This window comes from Chelonia mydas, chromosome 1 (assembly GCF_015237465.2).
Source record: "Chelonia mydas isolate rCheMyd1 chromosome 1, rCheMyd1.pri.v2, whole genome shotgun sequence".
NCBI classification, from domain to species: Eukaryota; Metazoa; Chordata; order Testudines; family Cheloniidae; genus Chelonia; species Chelonia mydas.
The window spans coordinates 57,049,990-57,075,176 of NC_057849.1; the positions used below are offsets into that span (position 1 = coordinate 57,049,990).

Genomic DNA, 25,187 nt, shown 5'->3' on the forward strand with positions numbered 1-25,187 from the left:
AGCTTTATCAACTTGTTCTTTCAAACATTGAAAGACTTTTCATTCATTAGAAACTATACTCCTGGGGAAAATCTGTACCACTGCGCATGCACAGAATTTATGTCCCCTGCAGACATCTTTGCTTCCACACAGAACACCGACTTTCTGATGGGGAAGCAAAGGGAAGCCACAAGAGCAGTCATGTGACCCTCCCCAGCAGTATGTTTTGGGTGCCCAGGGCAGTCAGCAGAGAGGTAAATCACTTTGGGGCAGAGGGCAGGACTGGGCCCTTCCCCCAGGCTCCCATGCTTCCTGCACCCATCGCTCCTCAGCTGCAGGGAGAGGGATCCCTGTACAGGGAGCTGCTCCCCCATCTGCCCAACACCCGTGCATCTAGACCCCCTCCAATGAGCCCCACTCTCCCTGCACCTGAATCACCCCAATGAGCCACCCACACCCGAATCCACACCCTACCAAGCCCCAACCAGCTGCACATGGATCCCCACCTCACTGAGCTCCCCACACCCAGATCCCCCTGCTGAGCTGTATCACCCCCACATCCAGACCTCTCCCTGCTGAGCCACAGCTACCTTCACCTGGACCCCTTGCAGAGTCCCATTACTGTTTCACCCAGAACAAGTCCCTATGCATTCAGATTCCCCCACCCCACACACGGATTTCCCCACTGAGCTGCCCACACCCAGATTGCCCGACACAGAGCCCTCTCAACCCACACCTGGATCCCCTCACACGAAGCCCCTCCACATTTGAATTCTGTCTTGCTGAGCCTGCCTGCCCACACCGGGTGCATCTGGCATGGAGGAGCAGGGCCCTGCGGTGTTGCGTTGGGGTGTTTCATTGGGGAGCAGCCAGTGGTCTCTGCTCCCCAATGCCATGCTCGAGCCTCCACGTTTATTTGACAAATAAATAAAATTTGCAGAATTTTAAAATATTGTGTGCAGAATTTTAATTTTTTTGGCACAGAATGCCCTCGGGAATAAAACTAGAGATGGGCTCAGACCAGAAGTCTGGCTCTGAATGTTTGAAGACTGGATGTTCTTCTAAAAGATATGCTTTAGGAATTATTTTGGGGAAGTTCTATGGCCTGTGTTATACAGGAGGTCAGACTAGATGATTACAGTGGTCCCTTCTGGCCTTGGATTCTGCGAATAGCCACCAAAATTTGGGATGTTCAAAATCTTAACCTGTTTTTTTAATCAGACTTTACAAATGGCTCCTGTCTCTCTTCTTGGCCAAACCAAAGCCCTGGATTCAAATACCTTCTAGTTTAGGAGTGGATCTGAAGCAACATCCAGATTTTGTATCTTGCACTCATGGTTGATGCATCTGAAAAGTTGTTCTCATCAAAAGTGTTTTAAAGTAAACCGTGAAGGAGTGGAGGAGGAAGGATATTTGGCTTTGGTTTTGCTTAGTGACAATTGTTTTGTTTTAGTGGAAGCAGGTTAGGTTGTTTACCTGCAATCTAGATATCTGTACACTCCATCAATAAGTTCCTAGTTAAAGGTGATGGGCCAGGCTTGCTGGTTGGTTTAGGGTCTAAGTGGCAAAAACACTGTCATGGGAAGAATAGGTTGCAGTGATGCAAATCTGACACTGTCTGTAAGGAGTTACTTGGCCAACTGTAGTGGGGCCAGTGCAGCCCCAAAAGTAGGGGGCTTTGGATGGAAAAGGAATATATCCAAGGCAGCTAGGAAGTGTGCTAATTCAATGTGTCCCTCCACGCCTTCCACTTGCGGAGTTCTTGTGGAGTCCTTTGCTGGAAACTGGAGGGAGGGTGGCAGCTGAAACATCCCCTGCCTTCATTTGGAGTGGATGCCTCCTGAAACGTAAAAGGGCCTTGCTACCACAGAGATGTGTATCTTACACCTTTACCCCAGAATCTGACCCCATTTTATGTATATTACACATATGAATATATGGTATGTTGCATTTAAGTTCACCGACAGCTGAATTAGTGCATGGTTTTGCCTGAATAAGGGCCGCAGGATCCAGCATGAATGTCCAGCCCCAGTTTATGCAAAAAATCTAGTAAACCATTTAATAACATTAACCATTTTTTTTGTACTGGAATCTGTTTGAAGCTTTGTTTGAACAGGTTTTTCTTTACCAATTTTATTTACACTGTGGTTTGTTCATTCTTTAACTGTTAATGTCCTGTTTGATTACCAGGCATCAGAAGAAGTGTCAAAATCACTGCAAGCAATGAAGGAAATTCTGTGTGGTACTAGTGACAAGGAGCCGCCTACGGAAACAGTGGCTCAGCTGGCACAAGAATTATACAACAGTGGCCTGCTAGTGACACTTATAGCCAACTTGCAGCTGATAGATTTTGAGGTAGGTCAATATTAGTTCTCTGAAAGGAAGAATTCCATCTTTTGATCCTGATACTGTCATTTAGCTTAGTTGTAGTTTCCTAAAGTTTAACTGATTTGTGTAGCTAGGTCTTCCCAACGCTCACTTTCACTATAAACTTTTAGACTTGCTGAAAGATGGGGGCTTTTTTCAACAGAGCATTCCTTTGTTGTTGTGTAGTGATCAATATGCTGATACACAGGTGCCCTCTTTGTCTTAATTACACGTGATGCATTAGATTCTTTCCCGGCAGAAGTCTATAGAGTGTCAGAATAACCAAAGGATGGACTGCTCAGATGCATAAGGCAATGGGATGCAAAATACTATTGAAAATATTTGCAAAAAGAAAAGGAGTACTTGTGGCACCTTAGAGACTAACCAATTTATTTGAACATGAGCTTTCATGAGCTACAGCTCACTTAATCAGATGCATACTGTGGAAACTGCAGAAGACATTATATACACAGAGACCATGAAACAATACCTCCTCGCACCCCACTCTCCTGCTGGTAATAGCTTATCTAAAGTGATCATCAAGTTGGGCCATTTCCAGCACAAATCCAGGTTTTCTCACCCTCCGCCCCCCCCCCCCCCCCCCCCCCCCCCCCGCCAAACTCACTCTCCTGCTGGTAATAATGCTGTTATCTACTTCAGTGGTGTACCCTCACCCTGAGTGGGTTAAATTCTTGGTCACACTATCTCTGAAAAGATACAGAATGAAAATAACCAGAGCCATAGAAACATTTCTTTATGAAAAGAGAGTGAAGGGATTGAGACAGCTTAGTTGATAAAGGTATACAAAATAATCAATGGCTTGATAGATTGGATCAATCCTGTTTTCATTTCTCAGAGTAAAAGAATAAGGGGACATTAAATAAAATGGCAAGGCAGCAAACTGAATATTGGTAAAATAAGAGAATACGCAACTCGTAATTAGCCTTGGAAATTCATTGCCACAGTAGTATAACATTAAGGCAAAGAACTGGGAATAATTTAGAAAAGGATTAGACATTCATATGGACAATGAGAATATCTCCATTTACATTAGAAATTTATTAAAAATAATTTAGGATGGATATAAACCCTCATAATCAATCTCTGACTGATGCAGGTTGGGAAGAAACTTCCCTGTAGGGAGGTTATTCTAGAACTTCACTATAGCATTTCTTGCACTACCTATGAAGATGCTGTCAAAGACAAGATCCTGGACTAGAGAGGCTACTGTTCAGATCCAATATGGAAATTCCTGTGATGAATCATCACAAATAATTCAGCATGTTGGTGCAGGGTTAGAACTCAGGAATTCCGTACTTCCAGTCCTACAGGATGCTGACACAATGCTTCCCATTAGGCACAGTTTGAAGTAGGGGCACTAACTGAATTTGTTGTATGGGGAGCCTCAGAAATTAAAACCAGTTTCCAGGGAGCATCATCCTTTTATCTTGTTTCCTGGGGTGACTTTGTGCAATCCTATGGGAGTCACCTTTTGTGTGAGTTCCTGTGCCCCATTTAATGGAAAGAACCATTTGTTGTGCTGTTACTTTCCGCCTCCTTTGAAAATGAATCAAGAGGAGGAACATTTTCCTCTGTGTGAAACTTGAAGTCCTTTAGAGCTGTAACGATGGCTTTCGCTGAAATGCTGTAAGAAAAAAGTACTTGTGGTATTTCACTGGAAAATATGAAAAATATGCTCCCTCTCATGGCATTTCAGTGAGACTTAATGTTCATTTTGCAGCATTAAATGGCATGGCCTTGGGAGATTTATGTTCTAGGGATAGATTATTTTCATTTACTTTTTAATATAAAAATTCCATTGTCAACACAAGTTCCTTCCTCTCCCTCTATTTTTGAACTGATAGAGGGTTTTTTTGATCATAGAATTTCTTCAGTTATTTCTCTTGCAATTGCTAAATGTGTCAGTCGCTAAATGTTTTCTTTAAAATCAGAAAAATAATCCAGTAGTTTACAAACTGTAAAAAAATAAAAGGCACCATCAGCATACAACTTCTCAAGTCATGGGATAAGTACTACTTTAAAAGCGTGGCATTCTGTATAGTTTATATCAAATGGGAAATATTCCTTGGCTTATTTCTCCAGAGTACAGTCTTCCAAGCCAGGACTGTCTGATGTGTCAACTGTGCACCAGCAACTATGTGGTATTTATTATTACTGTGAACAGAACTCTAAATACTTCACTTGTGAAATTAGCCTCATCCATGACAAAGTTATATAATCACACAGCAAAACTCTCTGCTTTGCCACAGGCGTTATTGTTAGACAAATCAAGCAGATGAAATGTATAATGCATCAGTAAAATGTAATTGAAAAGGAGTTTAGTAACTGTATATGCCCACTGTGTCTTCAGATTTCCATAATTTTTTGAGTTTCTAAACTTTCCTGGCCACATTTGAGCCTTATTTTGCTGTCTTCCAATTGTTACCCACGTATAACTGATTGAGTGTCTGTGCAATGCATTACTTGTTAGCATGCAAATGTGTTTTTTGTGTTTAATCCCCATTTGTATCATTATAAATCATGTTAAAATCTGGGTTTTTTTTCTGAGGATTGATGCTCTTATAAAATAGGTTTCAGAGTAGCAGCCGTGTTAGTCTGTATTCGCAAAAAGAAAAGGAGTACTTGTGGCACCTTAGAGACTAACAAATTTATTTGAGCATAAGCTTTCATGATGCAGCCAATGAAGTGAGCTGTAGCTCACGAAAGCTTATGCTCAAATAAATTTGTTAGTCTCTAAGGTGCCACAAGTACTCCTTTTCTTATAAAACAGTGGAGATGGCCCTGAGCAGGAATCATGAACCCAAACTCAACTGATCTTTGGGGAGTTCTAATTCGAATTCAGATCTGAACTTTATAACTTGGGCCAATGGCTACAAAAAGCTCTATTAGTTGGCTAATAAAGGGGGTGAGAAATAGCCAGTAGCAGAGGACAGGTGATAACATAAAACTGCTACATTACAGAGATCCTACATTCATTTTCTTGTCTGCAATTCCTTTAAAATATCATATTGGCTTGAGTTGTTTTATGGCATAGGAATCTGGTAAATTATTATCCACATGATGAGTTTATTGTCCCTTGCTCATATCTAGTTGCTGTGCTTTGGCTTCAGTTTTGCCCCTCCTCTACTCTGCCTCTATTGTACCTTGCATTTTTCATTGTAAGGAGAATTTACATTGCAAATTCCACATAAAGGAAGCATTGCAAAATCACCTAATTCTTGCATACATTTTTGATGGGTGTTTGCCTTTAGCCTCTAGGAGATGTGCCATTTTAAAACACATCATTGTAGTACACTTAGTGTTTAAAACTTAATATAATGTTTTTGGCACTCCTCCTACTTTCGTGGCCAGAGATGGTGGTGATTCCAAAATTTAAAATGAGAGTATGGTGAGCTATGTGGCTGATATTTGTAAAGCCCTTAATGACTTAGGCCTGAGGAACCTGATTGATTAACCCTCTGCTGTGAGCCCGTAAAGCAGTTGTGATTGCTGACTTTCCTGAAGTTCAGACTGGATAGTGCAAGGTCTTTGTCTGTTCAGGGCCCCCCACTCTATGAAAATTCTTCGCTAAATGAGTCTTCCAGAGTCCCTCTGAGGCTGACTTCAGGACTTTGTATAAGGCCTTTTTGTTTGGGCACTTACCTACCTACAATGGGAAATTTAAAAGTATGAGGTTTTTCTTTCAGAAGACCTCCCCCACTACCACCAGCGTACCTGGATTTCTGTCTGACATTTTAACATAATACATCAAGAAAATAATATCCTCCACTTAGCAGGAATCTGGATGTGGTGGGGCTCAGGATCTGTCATCTTTGGGACAAGCCTCATCTCTTCTCTTTAGTCTATTCAGTGTTCCTTTCATGTCTGTACCCGCTGGCACGATGTCACTGGAAGTCCAGACATTCGAGAGGCAGTCCCAAGGGTCTGAGAAATCTCTCCTCAAATCCTGTGCTTATGCAGCTAGGATCATTTAAATTTCTGGCCAGTGTTGTCTCCCCTTTTCAACAGCTCTTCTTTTCTGGATTATTTTCATTGTGTACTAACTTTTGGAACTCCTGGGAACACGTCTCATGACTTACTGATTTAAATTGTGCAGTACTCCAGATTTATGTGGAGAGTGTTACAGTTTAAAAGGGAACATTTTAAAAAAGAAGTTGGCTTAATTACAGGAATGTCCAAGTGTCATCAATATCTCAAACAGCAGCAGATGGGCCATCCTACTGATTTGATTCCCTTTCTTAGTCTCTTACTCTCCAGGCCAGCTGGGCTGGAACAACTAGGAAAGCAGAATATTCAGCCCTTCTCAAGCGTGATTTATTTGCAAGGATGAAGCTAGGAAAATTCTCCTCTATGTGAAACTATCTGCCCTTTGCCTTGAGACCTTCATTAATTTCCCAGCCAAGGAATGTGTTTGTCTTCTTGTAATGCATCTATGAATATTATACAGATTATAAATAACACTTTCCTATGGTTTGCATTGTCCATTATGACCCAATATTTATCCGCTACAAGACCTTTAATGTGGCTCTCTCCACTTTTGCAACAGCAACCTCTCTGGGTGATTATAGAATGGCTCACAAGGGCCTTCTCAGAAGTCTTTAACTGGAGTGATGATGACTAATGCAGTACAAGATTCAGAAGACGTGTGTATATGGGGAGTAATAGCAGGAGAAAATGGGAGGGTTCCTCGGGGCTTCAGCGAAGTTATGGACCAATCTCATCCAGTTTTGAGGGAATAAAGTAGAGTCAACAACAACAAAAAACCATAGCAGATAGACAAATGTTATTGTCGTTTACTTAAGGTTAACATAAAGAGTATCGGAGAAATGCTAGTCCTGTCCTTCAGTACACCAGGCATGTTGCTGTATCCTAGGGGTTGGAATTAAGCTCTAAAAATAGGGTTTTTTTAAGAGTAAGAGTTAGCTAAGTTTGAGCTATCATTTTGATAGTAAAAAAAGGAAAAAGGTCTAGTCTGACCAAGTGGGTCAAACCATGCGTTGCACTGCCCCACTGGGAGCTCGGTTTGAGTGCTGCTGTGAGGACTCAAAATCTGGGGGCTAAGGGAGCAGTTGTGCATCACTGGGGAGACATGTTTGCTAATTAATAGAATAAAGGATTTGTTTTTTGTCTGCACTTTTGGCAAAAGAAAAATGCAAATGGTGGAATTGGTATTGTCCAGAACAAATAGATGGGGGAACTAAAGGATCCTGTTGCGCCATTGAAGATGCACCCATCTTTTGAGGAATAAGATATGTGGGGGGTCAACAGCAAAGAAAGACAGCTAGGGCAAACTAGTGTTGGCTTGTTCTGTTTTGGTCTCTTTTTCTATTGTAAATAAAGACTCTAATGAATAATCAAATTCTTGCATGTTTTCACACTTGCAACTATGTTTTGTTTCTTTAACAGGGCAAAAAGGATGTATCCCAGATATTTAACAACATCTTGAGAAGACAAATTGGCACCCGAAGCCCTACTGTGGAATACATTAGTGCCCATCCACATATCCTATTTATGCTTCTAAAAGGGTGGGTGTTCATTTTAATTGGAGTTTGATTTCCATTAAGCAGGATTGTCTGGAGCGTGCTTGTATTGTGTTTGATCTACCTTATACCATGGTTTGTGGAGGGGGGGGAAAAAATGGTGGATGAAATTTCAGCCTTAATTTCCGATTTCTTGGCTTCTGTTGACTTGCTACTACTTAAGTGGACACTTGTATACATTTCAGTACCTGCATTATTTATTTGGTCATGATTTCTTGGCCAAACTCCATATTGGCGTAATTACATTCTGACTGCTTTCCACCTCGTTTTCCATATGATACACTCTTCCATTCCTGCCCTAAACTGTTGTGTAGGATCGATGGATGCAGCAACGCAACTGCTGAGTTCCCTTCACGGCTTGCTGCATTTTGGTAGTGAGCAAAATGATTTCTATGATATTTGGCCAAATTCTGGACTATTGCATGTTGTGTAGAGAAACAAAAGACTACATGAAAGGTAGCGGTGTCTGAAAGGCATATTCTACAACCTTTCGTGACCACCTGGAAGTTCCTCCTTGTGAACTTTGCATGGTTGGGGCTCTGTGAGTTTTGGACTTACATCAGAGAGGGGGATGGAATCAGGGAACATGTTCCCCTCAACAACCAGCAGATTTCCAAGTGCAGATCAATGCAGAAGTTAACGCTGCTCTTTTCAGCATTAATTCTCGCTCTGCTTTCTGTCTCACAGAAGGATTTAGTGCTCAGCTCACTGGCCTCCAAGGTGAGCTGTGCTGCCATGAAAGGGGACTAGGCAGCAGCGCAGAGGGGATGTTAACTTCATTGATGCATGTGAATGTGTGAGAGTGGGACCAAACTTCTCCGAGGCTTCTGTTCTCTCTGCTTGGCCACAAATCTCCCTGCCCTTATGTGAATTTTAGCTTTTCCATGGTTTGAAAGCTGCTATTTTCTGATTTACCCTTTCATTTTTTTTTCCTGGGGGAGGGTGAATATAGGCCATTGTTTATAAAGAGCTTTAGGATTGTTTTGGATGAAAGTTACTATGTGTAAAAATAAGATGTTATATTGGTCAGTTAATAAATATAACCAGTATAATCTCTTGGTTAACCATGTAATAGCAGTACTGTTAAACCCAGGCATTTAAAAATCACGAGATGGGCTCCCAAAATTGAGATTTAAAGACCCTCAAATGTATTTTTTTAATTACCTTTTTTGAGCCTTTAGGGTTTTAATTTTCAAGCTTTTCTCTGCAACCATGGATAGCCACTTGATGTTTACAAAAATGCACTTGGGATTTTGATATAACATCGCTCCATGAGCTGGGACTTTAAGAAAAATCCCGAATATTCTAAGGCTCACAGTGAAATCGCAAGAGCTGGCAACCTGCTCACAGCTCTGGTAATGATTTTAAAAAAAAAAATTGGACTTTGACTGTATTACTAGTGGGGATTTTTTTTTCCAGATTTTCCAGATGAGGAGTCTGCTCCTGTTGAAATTGGTGGCAAAATTCTGGTTGACTTCAGTGGGAGCAGGATTGGGCCACTATTTTGATAAACTGATGGGGTGATAAATACAGAAACTGGGCCACTCATTGGTCTTAACATATAATTGAATTTAATAGTTTAACTTTCATTTATCTTTAACCTTGAAACTCAGATTTATTTTATATCTGTTAATCTGAGTCACTGAGGCAGCAGATTTCTCAAAAGGATGACAGCCAGCCAGCTATGTGGATTTTTGTTGTTGCTGAATTTTAATTAATTAATGTCAAGCTACAGATTATGTATTGGGTGAATACTATATTTCAGAAAACTAGTCTTTATGATTATGCCAATTTGTTTCTCTATAAAATATTGGCATTTTGTTAAATTTAATAGTATTAAAATATATATAGCAAATTTTCATAAAGCAAGGCATGAGGTCCATTCACTTGTATCAATAATGTGTTTGTCTGCACAAATTTGGCATTTGCATGTGACTTTCATGTCCTGTTGTAATGATTGCATATACAAAAGAAGGTGTGCAAAAATCACACAGATTTTGGGCGTCAACTACGAAGTGAGTTGGTTGATCATAAGTAAAACAAAATTCCCACAGGAAATACTTTACAGCTCACTTATATAGTTCCTTCATTTTGATACATTCAAAGTACTGCCTATTTAATGTTTATGTGGTCAGATCCTGAAGTACCCTGCCTGTGAACACATTGCTCAAATGAAAAGCTACATTTTTGTTGCATTGAGACTAGTCTGCAGAGATTTGTGTAAGGGATTTCTGTTCTTCTCTGCTGGCTGTAGATATGACTTCTCTGGCAGGTCTCCACAGGAGAATATAGGCAGTGAGAAAGTGAGTATCTCCTACAAATGTTGTTTGTGCTCAGCGTGGATCTGCATGGGTCAAATCCTACAGAAAGAGGCATTTGAAGACCATCTCTGCTGCTCCCCAATCCCAAATACTTCAGGCTGATCTACTCTGAAAAGGTACGTTGGCATAGGTATGTCTCAAGAGACATAGCTATGCTGACCTAACCACTGGTGTAAACAGCACTAAGTTAATGGAAGTATTCTTCCATCAACCTAGCTACCTCCTCTCAGGGAGATACATTAATTACCGCAATAAGTGAACCCCGCCTGTTGCTGTAGTGAATGTCTACACTGAAGTGCTATAGCAATACAGCTGCAGCAGTGTTTTTAAGTGTAGATATAGCATCACTAGCAGTTGTCTGCAAACAGCTTCTGGGACTAAGGATTTCTTCAATCTACCGTTTTGCAGCCCAGCTTCAAATGGCTATGAAGATATGTACGCTGTTCCTTTAAATTTCTATCAGGAATCCAGGTAGGAGAGGCTAGGCAAGGTTCCATGCAGAAACTTGACAGTGAAGTAGAGAAGGGCAGAATAGCTGAAGAAATAATGTTTTTCTCATGCTGATTAAGTTTCTTGTTCAGAGTTAGAGGAAAGCAACTCTCTGTGACCCTTTTGCCTTTGTCACATGACAGTGATAATAGTTCCTTTAATCATTGCTTAGGTAAAAATTTCATAAAATTTTCTGTTGATTTAAGTAAAAAATAAATATTTGTCTAATATTTAAGTCAGTTTTTTTAACTATTTTTTCACCCCTTTTTGCTAGCTTTCTTCTTTGGATTCTTCTCTCCTTCCCCTCCCATTTTCTTTGGCACATTTCCTGGTTTTATACGATGTGGCGCAATTCTGTAAAATATTTTTGGATCGTGTCCCAAGTACTCTTTGGACTCTGTGGAAATAAATTGAAAAAAAAAAGATAATATGGAAGCTTATAATGTATATTGTAGCATCAATGGGAATAGCACTATTAACTGTGCCAGAATATTAATGTATGCCAGTCCTGAAGAACCTTATAAGAAAGAACTAAAAAATTCTACTGGAGTGGTTCAAAACTCTCACTTTTACAATATTACAGCAGTATTTGGGGATTGCTGCTGAATGCTTTAACTTTTATATACTCATCATCATTGTGGCAAATCCCAAAGGTACATGGCATCCTTGTAAATCAAGCACCACCTGAATTGATCTCTGTCAAAGTGCTTAATGTGGTCTAGCTGCACATTCAGCTTATGGCCCTCACTAGCAGTCATCTTGCACCACTGAAGTTTGTGGCACCTATGTGGTCACTGGCCATGTTGTGACATTCCTTAGTATACATGCTTTGGAATTCATTGGTCTTCAATTCTTATAACATATCCATACCAAGAAGGCAGCTGAAACGGAACCATTGCTGATGGAGGTGGCTGCTGGGTTTATTAGCTTTGAAGATCCTCATTTGTGATCTTGTCCTGCCACTTGATATGGAACAACTGACAAAGATGATGACCGTTGAAAACATCAATCTTATGTTCTTCAGCCTTCCTCAGCACCGCGTCCACACGATGGAGTTGATATAACCGTGGATCCATAGATCCACAGCTTCATAGCAAGCTTGATGTCACAACGTCCCCTCAGAGGCTGCTGAAAGGCATGAAATATGGCAGCAGGTGCTGCCATACAAGCATCCACAGGTGCTGGCTTCTAATCTTCCCCTGGGGTCCTCAACCCCGACTCAGCCCCAGGCCCCAACCCCAGTCCACCCTGCCTCTTCCTGCCCCCACTCCACACCTGGTCATGCCCCCATTCCACCTCTTCCCCCAAGGCCTCGCTCCGCCTGCCTCTTCCCCCCTCTTTCCGCCCCCTCCCCCGAATGTGCAAGCCACGGCGTGCAAGAGGTGCTGGGAGGGGGAGGAGTTGATCGGCGGGGGCCGCGGGCGGGAGTGGAGTAGGGGGAACTTGGCTGCTACTGGGTGCTAAGCAGCTGCTAATTTTTCTCCATGGGTGCTCCAGCGCCTATCAAAGCATCTACATCTTTTGAGCATTCTCCAGTGCTGTCTGACACTGCCCAAGTATTTGACAGTTGCTACCTAGATAGATTTTTACTGAGCTGGTTGTAATCTGGATCTGGGGGCTGCTTGATGGCAATGGCCAGGGGCTTAGTTTTATCCAGATTAATTACCAGATCAACATGCGCTGCTTCTTTTCCGACCAGATTGGCCGTCAGCTGCTGCAATTCACCCCACTGAGCCAACAAGACAATGTTATTGGTGTATTCAAAAACTCGAAGCAGAATGGTGTTCAGTTCAGTGCCACCGATGGCTGCCTCCTGAAGATTATCTATCAACCAGTCAATAGCAGTATTGGACAAAGATGGTGACAGAATGCAGCCTTGCTGAACTCCCATGGAGATAGGAAACCATGCCATGTATCTGCCTTTGACCCGAACACAGCTTTTTGTTTCTTTATAGATCTCTTTGTGCTCTCTTGGTTGATAGAACTTTTTTATACAAGGGATCTTAATAAGGTGCCTTGAGCCTGTAATACATTTGAGCGAACACAGGGGCACCTATCTGCATGGATCCAACTTCGGGGTTGAGTTCCAGATTCCACAATGTATAGTAAGTACCTAACATAGGGGTAGGGCCCCAAGCCTGCAATTTGTTGCGCATGAACAGTCTTCTGTGCTCATGTGCCATGAATTGCAAGATTGGGTCTATGTGCTTAACTTAGCCCTGTCATTTCTTTATTGATTATGTATTTTCTTATGAATATAATAAAATATTTCATTACAAAATTAATTTTAAAAAGGAAGGAAAACTGAAAGAAACCCAAAGTAATTCCACAAGTATTCTCTCCCTATTATCTCCCTGAATTTGGCCGTCTCTGTTATAAAATTATAGCATGCTGTCTCTGACATACATCCTCATTGACTTATTTATTAAATAAAATGTATCTTTTACACACAATCGTAGGAAAAAAACAGCACAGAACTATCAGGAAGGCAAGTCATTGTTTGCATAGTATTGAATGAAAAATTTCCATTGCCACCTGACCGTCAGTTCCCAGCAGCAACAACAAAAGGTCACTTTTTTTCACTGCATAATGTGAGCTCTGTTGTTAAGTGGGAGGATTCCTGAATAAGATCTCCTTCCCAATATTTCCTGTGTAATACTGCAGTGGCACTGCCATATTGTCAGCGTCACAAAAAGATTCTGCAAACGGTTGGTTGGTGGGTGTGTGTGTGTAATATAAAAATAATAGGATAATTGACTTACTTGCTGCCAAGGTGACTAACTTTAATGGTCTTGTATTTTCCCTTTATGGAGGCTCATTATGATTTGTGGAGTGCAAATAGGACTTCAAAGGAATGTAGCTTTTGGTTTATAAATGAGCAAATGTCCTTGGGCCAAATTAATCCCTGATGTCCATTGGAATCCATTGCATTCAGTGGTGTTAGACCAGGGATGAATTCAGTCCCCTGTGATGTAAAATAATGTATAACTTTGTACCAGAGAAAATTACAGCAGATTTCAGTTCAGCTGCTAGGATGGCATTCTGTACATGAAAGAAATCAGAGTTCAGAATCTCTATGGGCTGCCTTGCCAGGCTGTGTTTCTGTGCTGTACTCCATTGCTGCCTCCTTTCTGAATAGGGATAATATCTGTGCTATTACAGCATCACTAAAGGCTTGATCCTGTGCTCATTAAAGTCGATAGCAAAACTCTCATTGACTTCAGTGGTGTAGGATCAGGCCTAAGAAGCTGAGGGGCATGTGGCAATTTGTCAAGAAGTCTCTTTTTGTGCCCCTCCAGTCTTGATGCCCTGCTTGTCTCCTTCTTCCACCCTTATCTCTGTGCTTTTTTCTATCCTGCCCCCACTGTGCTGAGTGACTTCTGTTCTCATTCAAGTCTCTCTTTGACTTGCTGATTTCACGGTGTCCACAAAAATGAGTTGTAAATATTTAAAAAGTGATTTCTTCTTCTGGGTTTCCCAGTGCATCCTTTGTTCAGAGTGTCTAATTTTTAGGTTTTAAATTCTTCAGAGCAGGTAGGATCTTCATTTTGTGTTTTTACACCATTGAGCACGTTGTCAGCTAATAATAACTAATAATCATCACTAGCAATGCTGTATTAGCGTCTGGTAATGAATTACTTTCCCTCCTGGTTCTCTGTGAAATTCCACAGTGGCTCTGAATGGAACTGCTGGTGCAGACAAAGTGCTAATTGTGGCCAGATATCTGGTAATCTTCTTTCAGGTATATTCCAGGAGCCAAGTACAACTTGCCTTACTTACGTAGCCCCAGTGACATACCAAATTCTGGATAATGAAGTGTTTGACTTAAGGATTTTACTGCATTTACTTACAATGATACTTGTGTTTTTGGAAGTGTATTGTGTTGGCAAAAATATAATTTATTTATATTCCTCCTAAAATGTTCCCAGCCCAGCCATTAAACATTTCCTGGCCACACTCCTAGAAGTGACTCTGCCCCTTCTGTTTGAAAATGTGTGTTTGTACTAATGTGACCTGATGCAGTAGAGAAGAGGAAACTCTTAACAGAAAACATCTGTGGACATTTACTATATAAAGAGTCATATGTTTAGGGTGCAAATGGCTCCCAAAATGATAGAGATATGCTTGATTGTCATCAGCTGCTTGGGATTTATTTTAGTTTGAGGCAAGAGGAGTTTCATTTGACTTTTGAATCAGTGGTTCATTTTTCACTAGGCCAGCTATTGTAGTCATCACATGAAAATATGCAGTCTTAGTATGCTCTGGAAACACTACCATTCTTTTTAACGTGGAAGCTGGTGGTGAATTTGAAAGGCCCACTCACTCACAGCACAGATGGCAGTCTGTCTTACTTTCTACTGTCAGGCTTAAAAAATAATTGTGCAGAGAAACAATAAGGTAGATAAGCTTTGGCTAACAGGCAGTTTTGATATGCTGTAGTCAACCTATTGAAGCAGAGTTTCCTCCCTGTTCATTTGGGTCCTGTCACTTTCAGCTAAATGAACATTGTTAAAGCATGTTCATTGTGTAGTAATTGTTGTTGTAGGGGGAGGAGTTTGGGGGGTTTTTTGGTTGGCTAAATCACATCCATTTTTTTTCTTGAAACCTTGCATGCTTTATTTCAATATGCACTTTGACTTAAAGGAGATGCAATGTGTTACACAGGAATTAGAGAGAGATGACTCGTAAAACCTGGGGGGTGGGGGGGAAGTGTGCTTGCTGCTGTACAATACAGTGTCTTTGCCATACGGTGGTTACAACCAGAGGGCCAAATGCAGGTCTTCTGAACAAAGCTCCACAGAGACTGAGGTGAACAAAATTCTCCCCAAACTCCCAGGCTACAGAATAGATCATCAGAACTGCAGAGAGACAGACACTGAAGAGGCTCTATGGATAAACTCTTCTTCTCTTGCTTGTTAGAGATTAGTGTTCCAGTCGAGTATTTTCTTATTGCAGACTGGAGAGGAGAAAAACATGGTCTACGAGGCAGCAGATATTTTACTTATAAAAGTTAAGGGTCTTAGAATTATTTAAAAAGGGGGTTGGAATATACTGTGTTTGGTTTACTCTCTCAATTCCAAAATGGTGAAGGAATTCTGTTCAAAATTTTCAAACACACCCCAAAATCACCTTTCAGCAGAGGCCAAGCATAAAAATTTCAATAGAAATGTAAGTATTTCAAAAAATTTAGTTTTCATTCCAACCCCCTGTTTTTCTTTGTACTATTAGCAACCTTAATTATATAGCTGATGTTTCTTAAGTATGGGTCCAAGCCATGAAGGCTGGATTCAGTGTTCTGTATTAGGGTCTTCTAGTATGTGTTTCTGTTGGTAGATGCATCTTATATATGGTAGGCAATTATCCATTTATGCTTAAAATAACCCTCTTTGTCTGGTGCTTTTTCATACTCTAGGTACGAAGCACCACATATTGCCTTACGCTGTGGAATTATGCTGAGAGAATGTATCCGGCATGAGCCACTTGCCAAAATCATCCTTTTCTCAGAACAGTTCAGAGACTTTTTCAAATATGTGGAAATGTCAACGTTTGACATCGCTTCTGATGCCTTTGCTACATTTAAGGTAAATTATTTGATGTCTATGGGAACTTTACAATGCTGGGTTTAAAACAGCACTCCTCCCTCACTGGCTTTAGACTGTTGGATGTGGTATAGTACACAGAGATTGGGTTTTTCTTGCTAGTAGACTGCTTTCTTTACTGTTAGATAGAGAGGACTAAATTCATCCCTGGTCTGATTGTGACTGGATTTACACCAAGGATAGAGTCAGTCCAGAGTCTTTAATTTAATCCAGATTTCTATTTCTTTGATATCCTTCATCCTGACATCCCAAGGCATTTTGTATAACTGTTTAAAATTAGCCATGGGTCACATATAATCCCTTTAAAATGATTCATCCCATATATATATTTTTTAAGTCATTCACAATGTTTCTTTCTTCATATTACTGCTCTGAGTTTGGTCCTTACACACCACGCTGCTTAGCCATAGTTAGTAGATAGAACAAGCTTTTTTCATAGATTCATTTTAAAATATTGGCAGTTATACAATCCAGTCCTACGTGGTACTCATTGCCTTCTCCATGGGGTTCTGTGGGCTTGGAGCACCAAGCAGCTTCAGATTTTAAGGCCTTGATCACTGCAATTTCTTGCATGCAGACAGGCTACTACACCCACACAGAACCCTAAGGCCTGGTGTACACTTTGGGGTTAGATCAAATTTAGCCACGTTAGGTCAATTTTAAAATTAATGCATCCACACAACCAACCCCATTCCGTCGACTTCAAGGGCTCTTAAAATCGACTTCTGTACACCTCCCCGATGAGGGGAGTAGTGCTAAAATCGACCTTGCTGCGTCGAATTTGGGGTAGTGTGGACGCAAATCGACGGTATTGGCCTCCGGGACCTATCCCAGCATGCTCCATTGTGACCGCTCTGGACAGCACCTTGAACTCCAATGCGCTAGCCAGGTACACAGGAAAAGCCCTGGGAACTTTTGAATTTCATTTCCTGTTTGGTCAGCGAACTCAGCAGCATAGGTGACCATGCAGTCCCCCCAGAATCACAAACGAGCTCCAGCATGGACCGAAAGGGAGACACTGGATCTGATTGCTGTATGAGGAGAAGCATCTGTGCAGGCAGAACTCCAATCAAAAAGAAGAAATGCAAATATATTTGCCAAAATCTCACAGGGCATGTTGGAGAGAGGCTACAACAGGCACACACAGCAGTGCCATGTGAAAGTTAAGGAGCTGAGGCAAGCCTACCAAAAGACAAAGGAGGCAAACGGTCACTCCGGGTCAGAGTCCCATACATGCTGCTTCTATGATCAGCTGCATGCCATTCTAGGAGGGGACCCTACCACTACCCCTCCATGTCCGTGGACACCTGCAAGGGGGGAGTCTCATGCAACAGGGAGGAGGATTTTGTGGATTATGAGGAGGAGACTGCACAGCAGGCAACCGATGAATCCGTTCTCCCCGGTAGCCAGGACATTTTCATCACCCTGGAGCCAATACCCTCCGAAGGTGGGATCCTCGACCCTGGAGCTGGAGAAGGCAGCTCTGGTGAGTGCACATTTGTAACTACACTACAGGGTTTAAAAGCAATAGTGTTTAATGTTTGATTTTCCCTGAAGAATTGGGACGCATTTGTGGCCAGTACAACTACTGGAAAAGTCTGTTCACGTGTCTGGGGATGGAGCGGGAATCCTCCAGGGACATCTCCATGAAACTCTCCTGGAGGTACTCTGAAAGTATTCTGGAATCATTGCAGCACAAAGCATGGCAGCGAATGGTCCTGGGTTTTGGTCACATTCAAGCAACATTCGGTCTGTATCTTTCTGTGTTAGCCTCAGGAGAGTGATATCATTCACGGTCACCTGGTTGAAATGGGGAATTTTTGTAAGGGAACAGGAAAAGGACACCATTCATGCTGGGCTGTTTGTGCTTGGCTAAAAGGGATCATCCCGGAGAATAGCCAGGTGGTGGGGTGGGGGGAGGTGTGTGCTGCACATCCACCTGAAAACCGCAGCCCCTCCTTTTACATGTGAAACCCAACCCATTGCTTGCTATGGGAAAGGATGGCGCTGTTGTTTGAAACCATTCCCACATGTCATGCGTAAGAAGCCAACCCCGCGTACCCTTTGCCTTACCATGGCTGCATGGAAACCGAATTCTGTTGCCCTGCTGTGTGTGATGTGTCACCATACCGGCAGGCGCTCAATATAAAAGGCAGAATGCAATCTTGTACCTAAAGCACATGTGCTGTCTGCTATGAATTGCTTGATTCACTGTGAAAGAGTCTCCCTTTTGTTTTCAGAAACGTATCATCTTAAATTTTACTCTCCCTTTTTATCCCCCCCCCCCCCCCCCCCCCCCCGCAGGTGCAAATGGGCTCCCCCTATCATCTCCATCCCTGAGGTTATCACAGATTAGAAGGCGAAAAAAACTCACTCGCGATGACACGTTTTCTGAGCTCATGCAGTCCTCCCACACTGATAGGGCATAGCTGAATGCATGGAGGCATTCAGTGTTAGAGGTTAGGAAAGCATTAAGTGAGCACGAAGAGCAGAGGCAGGAGAACGAAGAGCAGAGGCAGGAGCATGAAGAGCAGAGGCAGGCGGCAATGCTAAGGCTAATGGGGGAGCAAACAGACGTGATGAAGCATCTGGTGCAACTGCAGGAAAGTCAACAAGAGCACAGACCCCCGCTGCATCCATTGTACAACCGCTTGACCTCCTCCCCAAGTTCCATATTCTCCTCACCCAGATGCCCAAGAACGTGGGGGGGAGGCTCCAGGCATCTAGCCACTCCACTCCAGAGGATGACCTAAGCAAAGAAGGCTGTCATTCAAACAGTTTGATTTGCAGCGTGGCTACAATAAGCAATGTGGCCTTGTCCTTCTCCCCACCCCACCCAGGCTACCTTGTCAGTATCTCCCTTTTTTTTAATTAATAAAGAAAGAATGCATGGTTTCAAAACAATAATTACTTTTATTTCGAAGGGGGGAGGGTGGTTGGCTTACAGGGAATTAAAATCAACAAAGGGGATGGGTTTGCATCAAGGAGAAATAAACACAACTGTCGCACCGAAGCCTGGCCAGTCATGAAACTGTTTTTCAAAGCCTCTCTGATGCGCAGCGCGCCTTGCTGTGCTCTTCTAATTGCCCTGGTGTCTGGCTGCTCAAAATCAGATGTCAGGCAATTTGCCTCAACCTCCCACCCTGCCATAAACGTCTCCCCCTTACTCTCACAGATACTATGGCGCACACAGCAAGCAGCAATAACAATGGGAACGTTGGTTGTGCTGAGGTCTGACCTAGTCAGCAAACAGCGCCAGTGAGCTTTTAAACCTCCAAAGGCACATTCTACCACCATTCTGCACTTGCTCAGCCTATAGTTGAACTGCTCCTTACTACTGTCCAGGCTGCCTGTGTTACAGCTTCATGAGCCATGGGAACAAGGGGTAGGCTGGGTCCCCAAGTATAACTATTGGCATTTCAACATCCCCAACAGTAATTTTCTGGTCTGGGAAGTAAGTCCCTTCTTGCAGCTGCTCAAACAGCCAGGAGTTCCTAAAGATGCAAGCGTCATGCACCTTTCCCGGCCATCCCACGTTGATGTCGGTGAAACATCCCTTGGGATCCACCATTGCTTGCAGCACCATTGAGAAGTACCCCTTCCAGTTTACATACCTGTCGGCAAGGTGGTGTGGTGCCAAGATAGGGATATGCGTTCCGTCTATCGCCCCACCACAGTTAGGGAAACCCACTGCAGCAAAGCCATCCACTATGACCTGCACATTTCCCAGAGTCACTACCCTTGATAACAGAATGTCAATGATTGCACTGGCTACTTGGATCACAGCAGCCCCCACAGTAGATTTGCGCACTCCAAATTGATTCCCGACTGACCGGTAGCAGTCAGGCATAGCAAGCTTCCACAGGGCTATTGCCACTCTCTTCTCAACTGTCAGGGCAGCTCACATCTTGGTATTCCTGCGCTTCAGGATGGGGGAAAGCAACTCTGAGTTCCAGGAAAGTGGCCTTACACATGCGAAAGTTTCTCAGCCACTGTGAATCATCCCATACCTGCAACACTATGTGGTGCCACCAGTCTGTGCTTGTTTGCCGGGCCCAGAATCAGCATTCCACTGTATCAGCCAGCCCCACTGCCGCCATGATGTCCCAATTGCCACAGCGCATGCTTTCAGGAACATCTATGTCCGTGGCCTCATCAAAATCCTCCTCATGCTGGCGTCTCTTAGCCTGGTTCTGCGTATACTCCAGGATAATGTGCGAGGTGTTTACAATGTTCACAACAGCAGCGGTGAGCTGAGCGGGCTCCATGCTTGCCGTGGTATGGAGTCTGCAGGAGAGCAGAGTTGCAGTGGGAAGTGGTGGATGACGACAGATGCCACAAGAATAGATATTATACAGAACAATGAGAGGACCTGCGAGGTGGATTCATGGCACCAGGAGAGCAGAGTTGCAGCAGAAGCGGTGAGTGACAACAACAGGGAGAAATTTGCTATTGAGACTGAGCTCATTTACAAGAGCAGGAGAGCAGAGTTGCAGCGGAAGAGGTGGATGATGATGGTTAGCAGTCCTACTGCACCGTCTGCTGACAGCAGCACCCAGGACACAACAGCAGCGGTGACGCTGAGCGGGCTCCATGCTTGCCATGGTATGGCGTCTGCATGGAAAAAAGGCACGAAACGATTGTCTGCCGTTGCTTTCATGGAGGGAGGGGTGACTGACCACATGTACCCAAAACCACCCGCAACAATGGTTTTGCCCCGTCAGGCATTGGGAGCTTAACCCAGAATTCCAATGGGCAGCAGAGACTGCGGGAACTGTGGGATAGCTACCCACAGTGCAGCACTCTGTAAGTCGATGCTACCCACAGTAATGAGGACACACTCCACTGACTTAATGCGCTTAGTGTGGACATACGTAATCGACTGTATAAAATCGATTTCTAAAAATCTACTTTTATAAAATCGACCTAATTTCGTAGTGTAGACATACCCTAATGAAGTCACTGGGACTTTGCATGGGTGCAGCAGTCTGCAACATACAATGAATTTCAGGATTATGGCCTGAGAGAGTAATCGCTTTGCAGACTCGGGTGACTTGTTCTTAGATAATTTAAAACAGAGAATGATTTCTTTGAAGTTCGGGAACCTGAGGCTGCAGCAGCCTTTAGGTTTTTATTCTTCAGAAGCACAGTTAGGCAAATATTTAAAATAAATTCCATGAATATTTGCGTGAATAGGTAAATGAACTACGTTTTGCAGTATTCACAATCCTTTATTTTGTTTATGTATCCAGATTTAAGTACAACTTAAAAGAAATCCTGTCTGGGCTCTAGGTGCCCTTATTGCTAAATTTAAAATAAGTACAAAGTCAGAACATCAGCATGTTTTTTGGAGTACATTTGCAAATTGGTTGTTACATTGATCCGATCACAACGCAGATGTAAATCATATGACTGATGTGACCAATTACAATGCAACAACACAATTCAAATAGCAAGCTACGGAGTCAACAAAATTAATGAAAGTTTTGTTGAATAATTTTGATGAATGAATAAAATATGTGACTTTCTTGATCTGTGCACAGACATTCTACAAACTGAGAAGGGGCAAGGACCTTCCCCACCTTGGGAGGCCCATTAAGGGCCAGATGTAACTGCTGTATCTGCCCTGCTTCCATATTCTTGGAGCAGGGAGGTGGAATCAAGACTCTGTTCCCCTCCTCTGCACCATTCCATGGAGTAGGCCTGGCACACCGAAAAGAAAAAGCTGGCAAGACACATCACCGAAAGGAGTGTAGTAGTGGTTTTGAGTCCCTTATGTATGGCATCGTTCAAGGAGGTATTCTGCCTCCATGACACAGAATATCTCCCAATATCTCCCATGGGGAGGTGTGGCCTGTAGTGAAGTAGAGACTGACTGCCGCGGCATCTCCTGCTGGTTGTCTGGGAATTAGCTCTTTTCCAGCTCCGGAGCGCCCTCTGCTGGCCGGTGGCTTGCCTGCCTCAGACCCCGTGTCCCTCCCGGACCCCGGTGCCCTTTACCTCAGGGTTCTGCCCCTGCAGTACCCCCACATTCTGAGTCTCCCCTTCCAGGAGAACACCCAACCCTCTATCCCCACCTTGCCTCAATGGCTACTGCCAGTCGTCATCTTGCCCCCTTTCACTGGGGCAAACTGCAATCTGTAATGGCCACTCATTATTGGCAAGGGGGGTTTGGACCAGCTGTCTCTGCCTAACCCTGGACTGCACCTCTGAAGCCCCAATACCTTCTTTAGGCCTTGCACAAGGCCTGCAGCCTGGGGAGTTGCCAGGCTGGAGCTCCCCAGTTCCTTTTGCCTTTCCCCAGCACTACTCTACCTCTGGTACACTTCTCTCCCAGGCAGCTAGGTCTCTCTCTCCACCACTAGAGAGATGCTCCCTCAGCTCCTAGCCCCCAGCCCTCTTATAAGGGCCAGCTGGGCCCTGACTGAGCTGGCCTCAGCTGTGGCTGCTTCCCCAATCAGCCTAGCATGGCTGCTTTTAACCCCTGTTATCCAGGAGTGGGGCAGCTGCCCCACTACAGGCGCCACACCCCTTTTTACCATAGGCAGTGTTTAAATGGCACAATTTAGTTCATTATTGTTTTAGGGAACTGAATGCTGACACTGTATGTGGAAGTTTATCCTCACTAAGCCCTTGTGGGCTCATGCTTCTGCTCAGATGAATAATGTAAATCTTAACCAATAGAAAAGACATCACCACATATTTGAAACAGCAGTAAAAACAGACTGAAAGAATGACTGCCAGACACCTTCAAACCCAGCTCTGTGACTGCAACAGGATAACAGACGCTTGTGCAGAAAAATAATACCAATCCCATAATAAAGCAGATTTTGCCAGTTTCATCCCAAACAAAATGCACTCATTCCATGCCTGAAGTGAGTGACATGCTAAATACATAATTAAAAAAAAAAAAGCACTCTCTTTTTGCTTAACCATCCTGGACAAAAGACTGACATGATTATTTATACCACTTCCAAAGATATGCTAGGAGATTGGTAGCATGGGTAGTTGAACAAGGTCCATGTCCTAAGGACTTTAAAATGTCGATTTTAGACACTTCACAACTGAGAATAAGAACAAACGAGAGGGAGGACTTGAAACATCTCCCCTCTGATTGACATCTCTGCCACTTGTCTTAATATCAGCTTTTCATCAGATCAGTATGGTACCATGTACTAATAATTTCCAATCAGTCAGCTGTGTCGTCCAACCAACTTTGCCTAAGTCTGTCTTCTAAGCAATTTTGGGGTGTTGCTTCCCATGGCTTGTCTTGGTTTTGCAGTGTCAGTTGTGAACTCTGATAGCAGCATTAGGAAGACTCACTGGAAAGTAATGCCTTCTCCACTAGGTATTTTTTGGGACCTTCCTAAACAAGGCTGTCACTGAGTTTGACAGGCCTGGCATCTGGGACCTCCATGTCTATGGAATGATTGTGAAGTAGTAAATGCTGTGTTATTTTACCATGCTGCCTGTTTCTCAGTTTAGAGAGACAAAGCATGTGAGGTAATGTCTTTTATTGGACCAACTTCTGTTGGTGAGAGGGACAAACTTTCAAGCTACACAGAGCTCTTCTTCCAGTCTGGCTTTGTACTGTCCACTAATAGATAATGTAAGAATTTTGGCTGACAGGTAATTCAGAGATTAGTCCTTACGTATGTTGCCATCTCAAAAGGATGGCGAACTTGCATAAGTTGCTATAATGTGCACTATGGACAAGAGAGTACTCGGGTCAGTGTAGTCCTTTTTTAAACAAAAATAAAATAAAAAAAAAAACAGGTAAATCCAGCAATACCATGTAGGAGTCTGCAAACTTATAGCCAATGCCCATTTAGTATATTGTTAGAAGAAATATAAGAATCCCTGAAGAGGGCACCAGCTTCTTCAATCACATGTCTCCCACCCCGTAACAGAGGGTTCCACATGCTCATTTCCTCCACTGCTTTGTCCACAAAAGGTTCCCTTTGTTCCTACCTCTTCAACAGTATTCCAATCATTTAAAAAGAAGAAGAAAAGAAGAATGAGTAATTGCATGACTGCTGCTCCCAGCCCAAGCACTGTGGTCATGGAAGTTGGTGCCAGGCTATGCAACAAAGCACCTTTGAGCTGTATTAGGGACTGCAGACTGCTTTGCCTCCAGTGTGTAACCAGCAGACCCACGTAACTTGAAAACATTTCCAGTACATCCTGACTGGATCGAAGGTGCCACATGCACCTGTACTGGTCACACGGTCCTAGGACTGCAGTACAGCGATGCGGCAAATTTTAATTGATGGCTCTGTAAACTTGTAGTTCATGAGACTGGTTTAGAATAGAGAAATAAGCTGGTGAAAATAATTACCCTGAACAGTTTGGTTATTCTCTGTAAAAACCACTTAAGAAAGCTGTGGCAAAATCTTTGCAATGAGAGATTCTTCTAAATATAGATATGGCTCTTTTTTTCCTTCTCCTATCAGTAGGTTTTTGCTGTCATAGAAACAAGTTATTTCTTTCCTCTCGAAAAGCTCATTAGAAACATGATGAGAGAAACCTTGGATATAATTAGAAGAAAGTCTAATAGAGAATTCAACTCACCAATGCAAGGCACATCCCGAAATCCAGTCTTAATTTTTACTGTCATCCTTGAAGTATTGAGTGGAGTAAAGATTTGCTTAATGGGAGTAACCTCTTGTGCCTAAGTGGTCGGTGAGGCCAGATTTTCAGTACAAATCAGCTCTGTTAAGCAAGAAAGAAGACTTGAAGTTGCTATACATCTTTGTTATCTCCAGCTAAACGTCCTGATACTTGAACTAGTACATAAATATAGAAAATTCCAAGTTAAAATATGTACAGCAGCATTATTTTACAAAGATGTACACATGACTCAAGTTTTT

At 42.8% G+C, this 25,187-nt stretch overlaps 1 protein-coding gene across 14 annotated transcripts in view; it reads left to right on the plus strand.

The window, feature by feature from the left end:
* The window catches only part of CAB39L (calcium binding protein 39 like), a 109,637-nt gene that overhangs the window by 58,180 nt on the left and 26,270 nt on the right, over nt 1-25,187 (plus strand). For all 14 annotated transcript variants that reach the window (XM_037893461.2, XM_043532998.1, XM_043532966.1 and 11 more), the window contains 3 exons: nt 2,170-2,334; nt 7,774-7,892; nt 16,131-16,299. In XM_037893461.2, coding sequence (XP_037749389.1) covers nt 2,170-2,334; nt 7,774-7,892; nt 16,131-16,299 — 453 coding nt within the window. The remainder of the gene's footprint in view (nt 1-2,169; nt 2,335-7,773; nt 7,893-16,130; nt 16,300-25,187) is intronic.